The sequence below is a fragment of the Anser anser genome (genome assembly GCF_964211835.1).
Source record: "Anser anser genome assembly, chromosome: 2".
Lineage (NCBI taxonomy): Eukaryota > Metazoa > Chordata > Aves > Anseriformes > Anatidae > Anser > Anser anser.
The window spans coordinates 162,833,270-162,850,309 of NC_139721.1; the positions used below are offsets into that span (position 1 = coordinate 162,833,270).

The 17,040-nt window shown below is 59.9% G+C and overlaps 1 protein-coding gene across 2 annotated transcripts in view; it reads left to right on the plus strand.

Annotated features, from left to right (window-relative positions):
- Positions 1–460: 460 nt before the first annotated feature.
- Positions 461–17,040, plus strand: part of AGAP3 (ArfGAP with GTPase domain, ankyrin repeat and PH domain 3) — a 140,801-nt gene continuing 124,221 nt past the window's right edge. Inside the window, exon 1 of one of the 2 annotated variants that reach the window (XM_083826071.1) lies at positions 461–845. In XM_083826071.1, the coding sequence (XP_083682197.1) occupies positions 569–845 (277 nt within the window). In that variant the 5' untranslated portion in view covers positions 461–568. The remainder of the gene's footprint in view (positions 846–17,040) is intronic. The other variant, XM_083826070.1, reaches the window with a different exon arrangement.

Below are 17,040 nucleotides of genomic sequence, written 5' to 3' on the forward strand. Positions count from 1 at the left end.
GGCACCGCCGGGGACTGCCGGGCACCGACCCCCCGGTACCGCGAGGGGTGACCTTGGCGAGGCGAGGCGTGGCGACGACCCCCCGAACGAAGCGGGGAGGCGAAGCGGGGCTCGGGGAGCGTGCGGAGCGATCCCGGTCCGGGCCCCGGGGGCCGAGACCGGCGCGGGTGGAAGCGGGGGGGGCGCGGGGCGGGGGGGGCGGCACCGAGCGGGGACCGGACACCGCCCGGCGGGGGGCCGCGGGGGCTGCGCGGGGGGGGCCCGGCGGGGGGCGGCGGGGGCGGAGCGGGCCCCGCAGCACCGCACCCCCCCCTCTCCCGGCGCCCCCCCCCCCCCCCCGCCCCGTCCCGCCCCGGGGCCGGCCGGGCGCGCGGTGACGCGGGGCGGGGGCGGGGCGTGACGCGGCCGGCGGCGGCGGGGAGCGGCGGGCGCGGAGCGCAGCGAGCGGCGGGGGCGGCCGAGCCGCAGCGCCGGCACCGCCCGCCCAGCGCGGCCATGCAGCGGCTCCCGGCGGCCCCGCGCCGCTGACCGCCGGCCCCCCCCCGCCGCCGCCGCCGCCGCCGCCGCCATGAACTTCCAGGGCGGGCCCGGGCAGAGCCCGCAGCAGCAGAGCCTGGCGGCGCCGGGCGGGCCGGTGCCGGTGCCGGTGCCCGGCCCCTCGGGCCCGCAGCCCGGCGGGCCGCCGCCGCCGCAGTTCGGGCTGTCCAACTCGGCGGCGATCCGCGCGGAGATCGGGCGCTTCGAGTCGGTGCACCCCAACATCTACGCCATCTACGACCTCATCGAGCGCGTGGAGGACCTGGCGCTGCAGAGCCAGATCCGCGAGCACGTCATCTCCATCGAGGGTGAGCGGCGGCGCCGGGCCGAACCGGGCCGAACCGAACCGGGCCGAACCGAACCGCCCCGCGCCGCCCTTTGTCCCCGCCGCCCGCTGCACCTGCTCCCGGTGCCCGCCGGGGGCGGCGGCCTCGCCCGCTGCCCGCCCCCGTGCCGCTGGAGCCGTGCCCGCCGCCCGCCGGGCCGGGCCGGGCCGCCCCGGGGCCCCGCCGCAGCGGCAGAGGCAGCGGCAGCGGCGGCCGCCCCCGGCACTGCGGGCCCGCGGGGGCGGCGGAGCGGCGGGGCCGCGGCCTGCGGCGGAGGCGGGCGCGGGGCCTGCGGGGCGCGGAGGGGCCTCGCCGCCCGTCCCCGCCCCGGGGCCGCGGCCTCCGCCGGGGGGCGGCGGGGAGCGGGGCGGGGGCGGCCCCGGGGCCCAGCTCCGGGCGGGGGGGAGCCCCCGGCTGCCGGCACCGGGCGGCGATCGCGGCCGGCCGGGCCCGAGCCCGGGGCCGTTAAAAACGCAGGGAGCCGCGGGCCGGGCCCGGGGTCTGCGGCGGCGGGACCGAGGCGGGGCGGGGGGCGAGGGGACGGAGGGGAGCTCGCGGCCGCGTCCTGGGGGCCCGGGGCCGGCCGCAGGCTGGGGGTCGCGGCCCGACCCGAAGGGGCCCTGCGGTGACCCGAAACCTCCCGGCTCTGCAGCAGGGCTTCGCCCCGGGCAGAATCAGGGCAGCGCCGGTGCTGCGTGCGCCGCTGGGTCCCCGCGAGGAGCCGTGGCTGGTTTCCCAGCTGGCACCGCTGGCTCCCCGCTGCGCTTCTCCTTGTCTGTGCTCGGGCCCCCTGCCCCCGGCCCACCCCGAAACGTGGCTGCGGGAGGCACGCGGGGACGGACGGTCCCGGAGAGCCGCGGCCCCCGGGGTCGGTCCGGGCAGGGAGCCGCCGCGGGGCCTGGGCCGCGCTCAGCCAGGCCGCCGCGTCCTGCGTCAGGCCTCGGGCGGCCGCTTCGGGAGGAAGAAAGGCGAGAGGGACTGCGGCAGAGGCCTGAAGGATCGAGCGGTCGGGGGAACGTAAATCTGAGAAATTGCCTCGTCTGTCTTGCGGTGCAAGAACAAAGGGCGTTCCACGAGATCGGAACGGAGGAAATGTAAAACCAATAAAAAGGAGGGGGCTTCTTCACTTCTGAGACTGCTCCGTGAGATTTCCTGCCACAGAAAGTCATTGAATTAATGGAATTCAATGAGATGAAGAGGGATGGGATTAGCTCCGGGGCCCAGGGGGAGGGTGCGGGGCTGCAGCCGCCCCCAGCTGGGGGGGCCGGGATGGCCCTGCCTGGGGGCCGTCGCCCCGGGGCCGTCATGCCACCTTCCTGCTGCCTTCCTGCAGGCTCTCAGCCGCCCCCAGCGCCTGTGGGTGCAGTGGCCGTGATTACGGTGCCTGATGCTGCTTGCGCTCACCATGCCGTGGGACAGCACCGACCCACGCTAAAGGTGGCTCCGTGAAAACCGGCCGCTGCTCGGGCGTTGCGCAGAGGCCCCGGGGGCTCCTCGTGTCCCCCCGCCCGGCCTCTCTGTGCTGCAGCACCTCGCCGCTTCCCTCGCAGCTTTCTGTTCTTACCTGCTGCTGCCTACCTGAGCCGTGTCCTTCAGGATGTAAACAGTTGTAGGCTGGCGATGAGCACACTGCCGTTTAGGTGCGTCTCTAGGCAACTTCACTCATTTTGCATGCGTTCTGCTGCTGCTGGCAGGGAGGTGTGAAAACAGAATCCTTTCACGTGCAGCTGTGAAGGGCCGGTGCTTCCCGAGGCGGATGGTGGTGGGCTCGTTTAACCCCACAGCAAGGGGCAAGGGGCTGCAGGGGGGAGCCGGGCTTCTCCTGGCGCTGTGCCTGCCCCGCGCCTGGAACCACCCCGTGCCTCCTGGTCCCCCCCGGCCCCATCGCTCCTTTCTTTCCAGCTTCTGTTTTGGCAGAGCAGGAATCCCGCAGGCCGTTTCCTTATCCGTGCTGCATCTGTGTTTTCCTGTTAGGCACCGGATTATAGAGCGGTCCCGGTGAAAACACGCTGCGATTGGGCAGTTAAATGCGATACATTACTGAATGTGAGAGACCGAGGTGACGGTGGGGGTAATGAGGCACTGGAAGGGTTTTGCTACAGATAAGTTATCGTTTCTCGAAGCATCTTGGCAGCCTGGGACGAGATATCGTTCTAAACTGTGTGCTCTGGGCTTGACACAGACACGGCTGCAGGAGGGGTCTGTTTGTTTGTTTTTCTTGTTCAGATTCTGTGGTCATTGCTGCTGTTGTCCTTGTGCTATTTAAGTTGCACGTGAAATCTGAAATCCGACTTCCCGTGTCGAGTGCTGGACGCAGCAAAGCTTGTCCGTATTCTCTTAACAGATCCTTTCCCGTAGGCAGTTCCTTCATTTTTAAAAATGAAAGGGACGTAGGCCAGTTCCCGCTCGGCAGCTGCGGCAGCGTGCCCGTGCGTTTCGCCCTGCGCTGCAGCCCGGCTGGCTGGGCAGGCGTCGGTGCAGCTTCTGCTCTTCCGAACAATGCCGGCTGGCAGGAGGGGGAAGCGCGTTAGCAGGAGATGTCGTGCACAACCACTGTGGCTTTGCGGCTCCTTCTGCAGGCAGCGCTGCCGAAGGGAGGTAACAGGAGCGTGTCGGTAGGCGGCCGTGGAGCCGGGAGTGCTGGTAGCCCTGCTGGTCGGGGGGGAGCGAAGCTTTTCCCGGGGAGGAACGAGGGGAGGTTGGAGCTGGTGACAGTGGCGAAAATTGAGCGCGGGAGGAGCTGGTGGCTGCTTGCCGGTGCAGCGTCTCCTGGGACGAAAACTGAGATGTTGTTAAGACTGTCGCTGTGGGAGGAAGGGGGAATCGGGCTTTATTTTGGTCTCCTCTTCGTTGCTCGAGCTTCGGCGCAGAGGCTGCGGTGCGAGCGGAGGCTGGTGGGTGCGCGGGGCTGGGGAGCGCGGCGGGCTCTGGCACGTTCCCAACGCCGGCTGAATCACAGGCGAGACCCGGCGGTGCTCGGTGCTTTCCAACCGCCAAGTTTGGACAGATTTTCAGGGGGCTAGCAAAAAGCATCTCCCTCCCTCATCCCAGGCTTCTTTGCCAAATTCTGGAGACTTCTGCAAGCTGTGGAGCTCTATAAAAGATTTCTGTGTATGCTTAAAGCAAAATGATGTGCAACGTTGGTAGGGAGGTTGGTACAAGCCCTGCTTGCAGTCAATGTGACCTCTAGCTGTGCTGCTCTGAACAGAATACAGCCAGGCCTGTAGCGAGAGAGCTGGCAGCAGGAGGCAGAGGGGTCCGGCCGGGGCAGGACGGTGGGAGGAGGCGGCGAGGATCGGGGAGCAAGGAGGTCGGTGGTGGGGCGCCAGGAGGACGGCTGCGCAGTGGTGGTCGGCGTGCGTGAAGTTACGGAGCTGAGGAGGGAGGAGACAGGAGATAGAGGAGAAGTAGCTGAGGTGCTTGGAGAGAGCTTCTGTCAAACCATGAGGACTTTCTTTCCCAGCGTTAGCTTCCATGTGTATGTCTTGCAGCCCTCTGGAGGCTCAGCTCTTCAGGAAAAGCTTGGGGGAGGTTGTCAGCCGTGGTGAGAGGGCTTGGGGGCCAGGAGGCGGGGGCAAGAAGCTCTCCGTCTCCAGCATCAATTGAGGGAATAATTTGGAAAGCTCTCTGCTACGTTTTCCTGCTGTTACCCCTCTGGAAGAGTTACACGATGAAAAAAGCCCTTGGGCTGGTAGCAGAGTGGCTGGGTTAGCTGTGCTCCGCGTTTGGCTTTGGCTGGGCAGAAGGCACTTTTGGGGTTGGCCTTGCGCTGCTCCAGTTCCCGGCTGGTTCACCGCGCCGAAAGCCAGCACGGACTGCGGGGCGCTTCGTGCCGACCCCCTCGTACCCAGGGCTCAGCTTTTTCCCAGTCAGATAAACGTAGGGCACCTGGTTAAGGTGCGCCTTTGGGATAGGTTACAGCGTAAGGGCCTGTACCTGTAGGGTTTTTTCTGCTTTATTAGCCACCTTGCTGTGAATAATTAGCAGCTACTGTTCAATGGGCATCTCCGAGACCCTGGGTTTCTGTGTGTTTTTCTAAGAGGAAGTAGTCCTTTTGTACTATTTTTGTGTGTGTGTGTGTGCTGAAAGCCACTGGTACCAGCTGACGAAGACGCTTTCCTGTCCCTTTTTTCCTGATGAATTCAACTGTCTGAACTTTGTCGTTTTGGTCAGTCCTGCAGAAGTTTTACAGCCCTGTTCGGAATCCTTCTCCAACGTCTTTCGGAGCGGCTTCCTGATGCGCCGATGTGCAGCGCGCAGGACGGAGGCGGGAGCTGCCTCGTGGAGCTGGCCGGAGCCCTGCCGGGCCACGCACCGGCGTGGCCGCGCGCCGCTGAATCAGCCTGGAGTAAATTACACCCCTGGGGAAGGAGAGCGTTCTGCTGAGCCGGCTCTTTCCTGCCAATTCCATGACCTCTGCAGAATTGTCCTGTTTGTGTGTGCCTGTGAATTCCCAAAGCTTTGGAAACCACGAGGAATGGTGGCGGTGGAAGGACGGGGCTTGCTCAGGTCCTGCTGGGGCAGCGGGTGCAGGGCAGGAGCTGGGAGCTCAGAGCAGGTCCGAGTCCCGGCAGACCGGGCCAGGGCTCTTCGGCCACCCTGGCCTTGTGCTCTGGGGGGCATTTGGAGCAGAGGTAGCCGAAGGAATGCAAGGAGGAGAGACCGGGCAACCGCTGCGATGGCACGTCGTGTTGGGTGCGTGGCCGGGGCGTGTGGGAGCTTCAGAGGGACCGCACGCAGCGCGCGCCCTCGCCCAGCAGAGCTGGTGGTGGCCTGGCCCCGGAGCCGGGGGCAGGAGAGCCCTGGGAGCTGGGGAGGGCACGGGGCACAGCTCTGGCACGCGTGGGCAGAGGCGCCCGCCCGCTGAGTGGGGCTTCGTGCCCTGGCCACAGCCATCCGCGAGGGCGCCTGGCAGGTGCTGTGCGCGGATGGGCAGTGCGACGGCTCCGAAACAGGGACGGGCGGGAGAGGCGGGAGAACAGAAGAACTTGCCTGATGCTGAGGGAGAGGAGGGAGCAGCAGCAGGACGAGCGGGTGGTCTCAGTAGCTGAAGTCTGAGCAGGATGGAGTTGCAGATGTCACAGGGAAGGAAGAGAAGGTCTCTGGTGCCGAGGGGCCGGGAGCTCTGGTGCTGTGGCTGGATGAAATGATGCGGATGTGGAGGTGTGCCGCAGGCAAAGAGCCAGGTTTGGATGTGGGAGCATCAGAGCAGACCTCTGTGGCTGCAGTTTCACAATTCCTTCAATCCAACAGCGTGTGGCGGTTGCTGTAAGGGGCGATGTGGCTCCTCTTACCCGGCCTCGCCTCCCTTCCTTCTGCTGGCACTCGCGTCCACGCTGCGGGGTCAGGGAGCTGCCCTGCTGGAAACCACGCTCTCGTTTTGCTTTGGCTGGGTCAGGTTTCCGTTCCTCCTGGGCTCACGGTGTGCCTGCGGGAGCACCGGCGTGGGCACGGATGAGGAGGTGGCAAAGCGTAGTCGGGGCTGGGTAGGAAAGCAAAATGGACCTGACTTTGCTGAGTTGTGCTGATTTTTGAGCTGGTGAGAGACAGGCGGCTTGCAGCGAAGGTCTGTTGATGAAATGTACTGATCGTGACGGCAGCACAAATCAAATACGCAGTGAAGAGCGTAAGAACCAGTGCCTGCCTGCAGGAGGCTTTGTCTTCGTGTTTTGACAGACCTCACCGGGTCTTCCTGAGCTAGGTAGGGTTTCTGTGCGGTTCTTAGTCCTGGAAGGGTCCCTCTTCCCCTGGCTCATTCAGCTGTCCTTGAACCAATATAAACTCAGCTCTCCTTTCTGCCAGCAAGGGCCGTCTCCATTTGGTTACACCCAGTATTTTCCCTGTTCAGAGGCGGTTCTGCACCCCAGCCGGGGCTGCTCTCGGGGTGCGATGGCTGTGCCGGTCCCATCCCAAGAGCTGCCTTCGTGTCTGTGCCTGAGCAGGGCTCATTTTCTGTCCGTGATTGCTGCTTCTGCGTTTCTCCTGTGCTCGGCTGGGGCGGCCGGGCTCTGCCTGGTGAGGCCCCAGCAGCAGAAATTCAGGTGGGGTTAGCTCTCGCAGAGTGGCTGCGAGCAGCCGCCTCGCAGCCCTTCCCAGGAGGGTGATGGGGCTCCTGGCAGCGCTTGGCCGGAGACCTGCGAGCCTTGGGCAGTGCCCGGGCTCTCAGCGCCTCTGGGGTGAGGAGTGAAGGCGTTGGTGAGCCCCAGCTGCTGGCAGCACCGCCGGCCTCTCTGGGCAGCCAAACCAGATTGCCGTGGTGCCTAACGGGGACTGATCTGCCTAACCGTGGTTAGCGGTGGGCGAAGGAGGCTGTGGGCAGCGGCCGTGAGATCCAAAGGAAGAAGCGTTCCCCTGAAAGGCCGACACGAGCCTAGCTACTGGAAATGGAGCGGTGCAGGAGCTGCACTAGCAGCTTGCCCACGGATGGAGCTTTTAGCCTTGGCTAGCACCATCATGCGTCCTGTCGCACCCCTTGCTGGGAAGAATTCCTTTTCCTTTTCACGATCCCACCCTCCTACTTGGCATCCGATTTTTTTTTAAATCAACCTCCAGGACTTTGTGGGTCAGAGCCTCCCATGTGGCAGCTGCGTGGAGGGGACAAACCACACCTGTCTTACTTCTGCCCACAGTGCCCTGCAAGAAAATGTAAAGTGTCTTTTTCCTTCCTTCTTCTCTTCATCCTCTTGCGATGCTCTGGGTGTTGGCGAGCAGCCTGGGGGTGTGTATCCAGGTGGATTTCTGAGTGTGGTGGAGGAGCACTCAGCAAGGAGCCTTCCAAGGCGGGAAGGCCAAAAAATCACCAGAATTTTAACCTGCTTTCCTGCTAGGAGGAGGTTGGTATGATTAAGCCCGGTTCTGTGTCTGTTTGCTCCTCCTGCCCCAGTGCCTTTCAGACCCGTTGTCCAGTTCTGACCAAAGCTGACCCTGCTGTTTCCAGGCTCCTACCAACAGGCAGACCCCAGGACAGAGCAGGGCGAGCAGCTGATGCCGCACGGAGGGAAGGGCCGTGGCATCACGCAGGCTGAACGCGGGACGCGTTAGTCCCGGAGCTCACCAGATTGCCCGCAGAATGAAAACCTGATGTTTCCAGAAGCCGAGGCTTTGGTTTCCTGCTCACCACAGCAGGCTCCCGTTCTGCTGCGTGACGCTGGGAGGTGGGAGGTGGGCGGCGGGGGCTGCCTGGCTCCCCGTGTTGGACACCCCAGGCAGGGTGTGACGGGCGGGCCAGGAAGGAGAAGAGAATGGGGGTCCGGGGGGGCCTCGCCGGGACGCTCACCCCCATCCTTGGAGGCGTGCTGCCGTGGGGCTGCATCGCAGCGCCGCAGCCTCTGGCGGGCGTGAGCCGCTCTGGAAGCTCTTGCCCGAGGCTCCGTGTGATACCTCGCTCTTCCCGTGTCATCTGCGTGGTGATGAAATCCGCTCGGTCGGCAGGAGCACCGCGGCTCCGTTGCTCGCTAGCTGGATGCAGGCTGCTGTGTCCAGAGCCCTGGCCTAACGCCGGTGCTGTGGCCCTGGAGGGCTGGGAGCCGCCGGCTGCAGGTGTTTCAGCCGGTGTCTCGCCCTGCCGCGGAGGGCACAGGCCGTCAGCTCCTGAAACGTGAGCCCTGCAGCGTGGTTACTGCTCGCCTGCAGCCTGCTGCGGTTTTGCAGACCACTTGGACAGTTAGCCCAGCGGTGCCTCCTGTCCTTAATTAAGGGGTTTTTAACTGCTCAGATGAGCCTCTAGCGCGTGCTTGCCTCTTCCTCGGCCCCCAGGTGCTGCTGGCCGGTTGCGGTGCTGCCCTCGCACGGCGGCGTGCTGCGGGGCTGGGGGCACCGTGCCACTTCTGTTTGGCAGCGATCAGGTGGGATTCTGCTTTTGCTGCTTCGTTTTCCCCCGTTACAATCACACCTTGGAGCCTAATCGAATGGGTTCCTCCTGGGGTAGATGCAGTGAAGACGCAGAACAAAGAGAGCCCTGCGCGGAGCTCCGGAGGTTTCAGAGGTGGGAGACGGGCGCCGCTGAGCGAGGGGGGCCTGCGGACAGCGGGACGGCTGCGGGCCGCGGCGCGGCGGGGCTGGACGAGGCGGGTGGCTAAGCTGGGCTGGTTTTGATGATTCTGGAGGGTACGGAGGCACAGGAGAGCTTTAAGGAGCAATTTGAAAGAGGATAATAAAGCAGATTTCAGCTTGTTTACAGAGAGCTCTTTTCAAACATGAAGTACAAATGGGAGGAAATAGGGAGGTGTTTGCCTGAAGTTTAGCAGCCGGGAAATGGAGATTGCTGGCCTGGTCTGGCGGGCAGCGGAGGCAGCTCTGCAGCAGCGAAGGAAGGAGCTGCAGCGTGCGAGTAGCTGGGGAGTGAAGGCGAGCAGCTCGCGTCTGATGCGACAGAAGAGGAGGGCCCGGAGGAGGGGTTCGGAGCGAGGCTCGGCCTGCTGGCGAGAGGGGTGAGGAGAGCTCAGCAGCAGCTTGCGACTGAGCGCGGCTGAGCGACAAATCTGTTATGAACAGTTCTGGGGGGACGGGTGCCATTGCAGTTGGTGCAGCATGGAAGCCTGGCGTCTTTGGCTGCAAGGCCAGGTCGCAGGGGCTGCGTCTCGAGCCTGCGTAGCCCAGAAGGGTTTTAGGGACAAGGACACGGGAGAGCAGGAGCTGGGTCCACGGCCTCTGCTCCCCGTCACAGTGTCTGAGTTGTGCCCTTCCCTGGCAGGCAGGGTTGGGGCGATGCCCACGCTCATCGAGCCCGAGGGCTTGGGGGAAGAGGGAGCAAAGCTGGGGTTCGTTAGGGCTCTCTTTAATCACGTTGAACTTCACCTTGGGGGTGCACTCTTGAAATGCTGGAGGGGGGAATAAGCTGAGGCTTCATTTTGGACAGGAGATGGTCCAGGAATAGAAAGGCAGAACTATGAATCATCGACACAGAGCTGAGAGATACTAAATGAGCACACAAAGCTGCCCAGAAGTGCAGAGGGAGAAGGGAAGGTGCTAAGGGCAGATCTGTGCGAGGCACCGGAGGAACAGCAAAACTGAGGGTGAGGACCATGTTCTGAGGCTGTTAAGAAGCAGCAGAGAGCTCGCAGCAGCACCAAGAGCGTGAAAGTCTTGGACCGGAGAGGACACGACGTTGAGGCCGGCTGTGCTCCAGGCGGGGCCGGCAGGGTCCGGAGGAGCCCGGCGCCTGCCCGCGGGTGGGGAGCGGCCTCCTTCGGTCACAGGGAAAGGTATGTCCTTCCTGACGAAGGTTTGTCTAACTGGCCGTGAAAAGGTCGTCAGTGGCAGTGTACCTAAAGCCTTCCCTGGGAATCTCTCCCAGTGTTTGTCGGTTTCCGTAGCACGTTCGAAGTGAACCTTTTCCGTTTGCCGAGCACAAGAGGAGCAGGCCGTCCCCGTCCTCTTTGCAGCAGCATCTTCTGTACCTGAAAACCGCAGCGGAGCCTTCTTCTCTGGGCTCGATAACTTCGGGACCTCGCGCGTGGCCGTTCCCGGTCCCCTGTTCGTCTCCGTGCCCCCCGGGCTCTCCCCGCAGGACCCCGTCCCCTCGGGGGCGCCCGGGGCTGGAGGCAGCGCTGGGACAGCGCGAGGCAGGGCGCCCGGCGGCTGCCCTCAGGGACACGTGCGGCTGTGCTGGCTCCTGCTGAGCTGCGACCAAGTGTGGCCCCAGATCCCTTTCGGAAGGCTGCTGCCGGCAGCTCCCTCCTGTTCTTGGTCAATCCTGCGTAAGTGTAGGCCCTTGCAAGCATCCCTTTGGGGTTTAATCCTATATAGACAATTTCTTCAATTTGACAAAGCCAGTTAGGATTCCAGCCCTTGCAGTCCCTCTTAGTTTCATGTCACCTGCAGTTTTAATAGGCATGCTTTCTTCGTGATCCTGTTTGTTAATAAGAGCATTGAAAAGAGCTGAGCTTAGGAGAAACCTCACCAGTCCAGGTTGATGCTCGTTTCAATTTGTATGGTTATCCCTGATAAATATTCTCAGTGTGGTTATCTAATCAGTATTGTTCTCAGCCTACAATAGGTTTATCCTTCCTTAAATTAATTTTGAAAGTACCATGTGAAACAGTCAGAAACATCACAATGTACGGTACCGAACATCTGCTTCTCTGCTGTGCTGGGGGTCTGCTACCCTGCTGCAGAAGGAACTGCCACTGGGTAGACACAATTTGTTCCTAATAAATCCACGTGCACTATTGCTTGCCTTGTCTTCTAGGGACTTACAGATTGTTATTTTTTATTTTTTTGTGAGATCTTGGCTTCTCGATTTGCTCATTTTTATAGGCGGGCGCTGCTACTTACCGTTTTCAGCGTAGCTGCTTTCCCATTAGCTTTGAGCTCTCAGCTTGAGCAGATCTGAGGTTGCTTCAGACAATTAAGCATGTCAGGGTCAAGTTAATCAAAATCTGACATTGCTTTTTTTTTTTTTTTTGAAAGCTTAGTCATTACTTTGGCTGCTCGTTGCTGGACACTGCTTTGCTGTTTATAGTGAAGATTCACACGAAGAGGCATAAAACGCTCTGTTCTCAGTGCCAGTGACATCTCTGTTGTTTTTTCTGTCTACCAAGAAGCCAGTCAATCTTTTTCACACTTCTACGGTTTTTTACTAACGTACCTAAGAATTGAACCTTGTCTTTCCTGTTTGTTTCTGGTTGTCTCTTTGCATAGCTATTTTGAGTTCAGTCCATGGTGCTGATGCCACTCTTTTCTGCTTTATCCTTATTAATCTGACCTAATTTCCACTTTCCCCATGCACGCTTCCCTGTGTCTGAGACCAATAAGGAGCTCGTGTGAGCTAGCCAAATTGGTCTCTTACCACACTTACATTCCTTTGCACTGGGATGATTTCTGTTTGTTCCATTAGCGTCATTGCTTTGAGGACCTGCCAGCTTTCTGTAATCTTTTTTTTTTTTTCCTTGAAGATTTGCTTCCATCAAGATCTTGCCTGTGGAGTTCAGTAACATCTGCGTCGGTGGAGTCCAGTTTGTTTGCTGTCCTCCCTCCAGCACGCCATAAGAACTTGCTGGGCAGTTTTTTCAGTCTTTTTTCTGCGCCGCCTCCTCCTGACAGGTCTCTTTGGAGGATTTGGTGAAGGATGTTTCGGTAGCCTGCAAGACGTGGAAATGAAGTCTAGGGTAAAATTAGAGCACAAAAATGGCACGTGGCCCGGTGCACACCAGAAACGGTGTGGAAGAACTTGTCCAACCCCCTTCTGCTCAGTAGTCCTTGCTTCGAGGTGGGCTCTCGGGGAGAGGATTGTGCAGAGCGGCGTGGCGGTGGGACGGTGGGCGAGCGGGATTGAAGGGCACGAGGAAGTCGTGGTTGTGAGAGGCTAGGGGGGGAGGCCGAAGAGTGTTTTTCTTGTGAGGAGAAAATACCTAAAAGTGGAGCTCAGTCGGGGGTTTGTTTGTTTGTTTTTTGAACACGGACTTTGAGACTGGTGCGTCTGTCCTGTGGAAATTACTGAGCAGTGAGAACTAGGAGCGTTTGCGCTGTTCCCCTGCTGCTTAGCTGCAGTGGTTTGGGTGAAGCGTTCCCCAGGCACGCACGCAGCTCGGCCTCAGAAACACGTAGAGGTGGAGAACCACAGAGCCTCTGGTGCTGGGAGCGACCTTGGGAGGTCTCTGGTGCAACATCTGAGCAAAGCTGGGTCAGCGTTGCCGTCGGAGCAGCCTGATGAGAGCTTTGTCCAGTTGGTCTTGAAAAACCTCCAAGTAGTTCCGCATCCTGGCGCTGCAACGCCACCCAATCCACTGTGTCCGTGGGCTGGTTGTTCCAGCTGTTAGATCCCCTAGCATTAGTTAGCTAGCATTTAATTTCTGATTTGCCTTTGTCTGGTGTAAAGTTCCATTTACTATTTCTTTCTTTAGGTGGGACTAAGTAAAACTTTGTTACCTGAAAATACTTCCCTGAAAAGTTTACTTTTACATCGTAATCAATTCTCTCTGTGTTCTTTTTGGGAAGTTGATCACATAATGCTCTTTAAATGTCTCTTGGTGAGTTCATTTATTGTGGCCTTTGGATAATTTTTATGGCTTTTCCCTTACCCAGTGTCCTTGAAGTACAAAAATGAGACTGTAGGCAATACACAGTTATTTGACTCAACTGCGGTTACACTTACTGTAAATCCAGGTCTTTTCTCTGTTGGCTGTCCTATCCGAGGATCCTTCAGCTCTTTAGCTTTAGCGCTGCGTTGAGGACTAATGGTGAGCTGCTCATCTGCTCTGGCCTTTGAACCTCTCCTCGGATTTAAGCAGCCCTCCCAGAGGGACGGGATGGCTGGTTCTCCCTGGTCACAACACCTTGCGCTGGCTGTACAGAGAGGTGCTTTAGCTGAGTGGGCTCTGCTTGCAGAGCAACTCGGGTCACTCACCCACATCCCAGTCCTCCGCATTTACGGTTCTCTGAGTTACAGCATCCACCAGGTGTGTTTCAACCATGGTCTTACTTGCAGTTACTGCATCGCAGAGGGAAAGGCTTGAGTATTGGGTCTGGTTTCAGTTCGTTCCCAGTATCAGAGACGTGTTGCTGCAACTCCCTCAAAGCCGAGCTATGCCCAGGCTGCCCGTGGCTGCATCTGGAGGACGTTGCAGGAGGGAAATTACCTGCAGCACGTCTCTGGCAGGTGCTGCTCCCGCAGCGGTGAGGTTTTGTTTTCCAATACCTTGTCTCTACGGTCCAAAGCTGTGGCGTGGGGCTCTTGTTCCTTGTCACGCTGTCTGCTCTTGCTGCGAAGGTTTGACTGCATCCTTCCGATGATCCTTCAGGTGGCTGAGGGCAGCTGTTAGGTCGGCCCTTTGCTGGGCTGCGGGAGCCACTCTCCTCGCTGGCCTTGTGGAACCGCTGGTGGCCATCCGTGGGACCCTCGCCAGTATTTCGGCATCCCCCTTGCACTGGGGAGTCCCACGCTGGTGCAGCCTCACTGGTGTTGAGTGGAGAGGTGTTACGCTCCCCCTGCCCAGCGGCCGTGCCCCCAACGCGGCCTCGGGCGCAGCCTGCCTGTTAGCAGCGCGTGCTGCTCGCGTTCGGCCGTCCCGGCCCCCTGAGGGAGGAGGCTCGGGGCCGGCGGCTTCCCGGCCCGCGCGGGGGTCGCTCTGCCCCAAACGCGGACCCGGGAGCGCCTCCGCGTTGAGCTCGATCAGGTTCGGCGTTGCCAGGCCCGGCGTTGCTCCAGGTGCTGGCGTTAGAGCCCCTTGCACCCTCCGGCGTGAGCGCGGCCCGCAGGTCTGGGGGGCTCCCTGTCAGCGCGCGGGTGGCCGGTGGAGGTGTGGGAGGGTGCCCGCCCGGTACTGAGCGCGGGCTGGGTGCTGAGCGCCGAGCGCTCCCCGCAGCTGGCTGTCCCGCCCGCGGCTCCTCAGCGCAGCCCCTGCACGAGGCGGTCGTGCTGACCGTGGGCGGTTCGCCTCTGGCAAACCCCCGCGGGCTGCTCCCGATTTCCCGTTTGGTCCCTGTGTCCTTGGGGGTGGCTTCCGAGAGGATGCGCTCCGGTGTCCCCGCGGGGACCCCTGACGCAGGCTGTCCTGACGCTTCTTCCCTTTGCCAGCTCGTGCACCCTGGAGATGGCCATGGCGTTGGTTTTTCCCAGTTGTCTGGAGCTTCCCCCGGTCGCTGGGGTTCCTCCAGAGCCCCCTGAGATATCCTCTTGCCCGTTAGCGGGAAGGCTCTGGATGGGCGCGTTCTGGGCTTGGTCAGTTAGCCAGTTCTTGCTGCGTTTAACATGAATGACTTTCAGTGTTGATGTATAACAGGAATGTCGTATGGCTGTAAGTCACGCCTTCCTGACAATTTAGACAGAGTTGCCTTATCAGCTACATTCAACACCTTTGAGAATGAAATCATATCTGTAACCTGAATTTTTGTTTAAAAGTGTCAGTTCCGTGTAATCCTCCCCCTTGCTTTATAGGAGGTCGATTTCAAGCCAAATAGCGTATAGTTACTTGGGGAAGTCTGGGCGTTCTTTTCTGTATACTAAGGTAACTTCATTCTGTTTCAGCCAGTCCTGAATATCTTCAGTATTTCCAAATTTATTAAAATTTATTTTATATATTTCCAAATTCATTACATTTTCCAAATTTATTAAAAATCAGCACGAGCAGGAAAGAGTTCTCTTCTGTGAACTCTCTCTTCTAAAACCATTACAAGTTGTTCATGTCTTTTAAAGTTCTGTTGTTTAAACGTTGTTCTTTATATATATACGTGTGTATATTTTGCTAATGGCTTTGAACTTTTGCATTTGTCTTTGTATGTTATGAATATGTCATTCTGCTTTTTAATGATACCAGTGCAAGTACTTGCGGACCAGATCTGCTCTCTGGTATCTGCTGCAGTTATTTTTTGCTGTATCCGTCCTGTAGGATCTGCGCAGTGGTACTATAGCTTGCAAAGCTGCTTCCTGTTGTACTTAGCATTGTCAAAGACTTTTTTTCACCAAAGTTTTCAGCTTCCTATACCAATTTTTATACTTCCTGTACTCAAGATCATATTGACATCTGTTTCCTCCTCTTTTCTCCTTTCTTACCTTTTTTTTTTGTATTTGTGTGTTGCTAGCCTCTAAGCTAGGTTAGGTCTTCAGCCAAATTGTTTTCTTTATTTTTTTCTGTAGACTACTGGTCTTTACCATGATTCATTATCAAGACAATTAAAAACAAGCAAACAAACAAGCACACCACCCCCAAACCCAGAATGAAAAACCCTATTTTCTTCATGTAAGTTGTTTTTTTTTTTTCCCCTCACACAAGCATTTTCATTTTCCAGCGATGAACAGGGAGGCATGTGAGCTTGCATGCTGCAGTAGGTGCACATGTCGCTGCTGAGCTGTTATTGATTGAGGCTGCAGCAGCGTGAGCACGGATCTGTAAGCACCCACTGATTTTCAGTCCAGTGGCCTTTTCGTCTTCACCCATCAGAGTGCCCTCCACACGGGTGTTGCCGTACCTCAGGCTAGCAGGCAGTCGGTTGATGTTTGTTCTGTGTCCGGTCAAGTGTGTTCCCCAGGGCAGGGAGCCTGCGGAGCCGTGCAGCAGCTCCTGCTCCTCCTGTTTGGCCGCATGCTTTGAAGGGAGCCCAGCTGGGTTTGCTGGGACTTGGCAGCGCAGGCAAAGATCCACGTGGGTTCGGAGTTTGCTGCTGTGAATTACCATTCGAGCTGCAGAATCCCAGCCCAGCTGGGGCTGGAGGCCCCTCCGGTCCCTCTGGTCCCAGGCGTGCTCCAGCAGCCCCCGGAGCCGGCGCCCAGCCCCACGGGCAGGCGCTGCTGGAGCTGTGCAGGGAGCAGCCCCCAGCCCCTCTCGGGGCAGCCTGGGCCAGGGCTCCGGCACCCGCCCGGCACGGACGTGCTGCTGGGGGGCAGGGGGAGCCTCCTTCCTGCCAGCTGGAACTCCTGCTTGGGGTCTGGTTTTGGTGTCTGTGTCTGTTCTGAGTTACAACCTGAGAACTGGGAAGCGCCAACCAGGCGTTAGGCAGCTGTCACGCAAGTTGCCTTCTTCTGGTCTCTTGGTGCTGGGTTAAACGGGAGCGGACCCGCTGTGCTGTCTGCAGCCGTGTTGAGGTGAGGAACGGGCTGTGAGCACCCTGCTTTCTCCTTTGTGTTTTGGTGGAGACTGCAGTAACGGGCCGCGTCAATGGCTGAAGTCCTTCCCACCGCTGCCATCTCTTCCCTTACAAAACCACGGGCCCGTTTCGCTCCTCTCCCAGTTGTCCCGGGTGCCCTGTGCCCGGCGCGTCCCAGGGGCCCGGCTGGAGCACCGGCCCCGCAGTGCTCGCCGCAGCCCCGTGTCCCCCTCTTCTCCTTGAGCTCATTCTGCCAGTCCCAAACCCCAGTGGAGGGTGCCGGATTTAGGCGGCACACTAAAATAAACGTGTGGTTAATGAGATTTCGGTTTATTTTAATTCTTAGGTAGGAGGCGCCTGGCGCGGAGGCCGGCCTGGCGCCTGCCGTTGGCCGTCCCCAAAGCGCCGCCGGTGGTGTGGGGACCTCCTGCCACGTCCCCGCTGGGTCAGCTCGGCTGCCCGGGTCCCCGGGGAGCCGCCAGCAGCGGGGCTGCTCTGGCAGCACCGTCCATCCCCGGGGGCTCCGTTGCCTGCTGTGACTCACCGCCGGGCTCGGTGACTCAGCCCGCAGCCTCCCACAGCCTCGCGGCCTGAGCCTGACTCACGGCTGCCGGGAGGAACCACGGCAGCTCCCGCTGCCGGCCCTGCGAGCGGG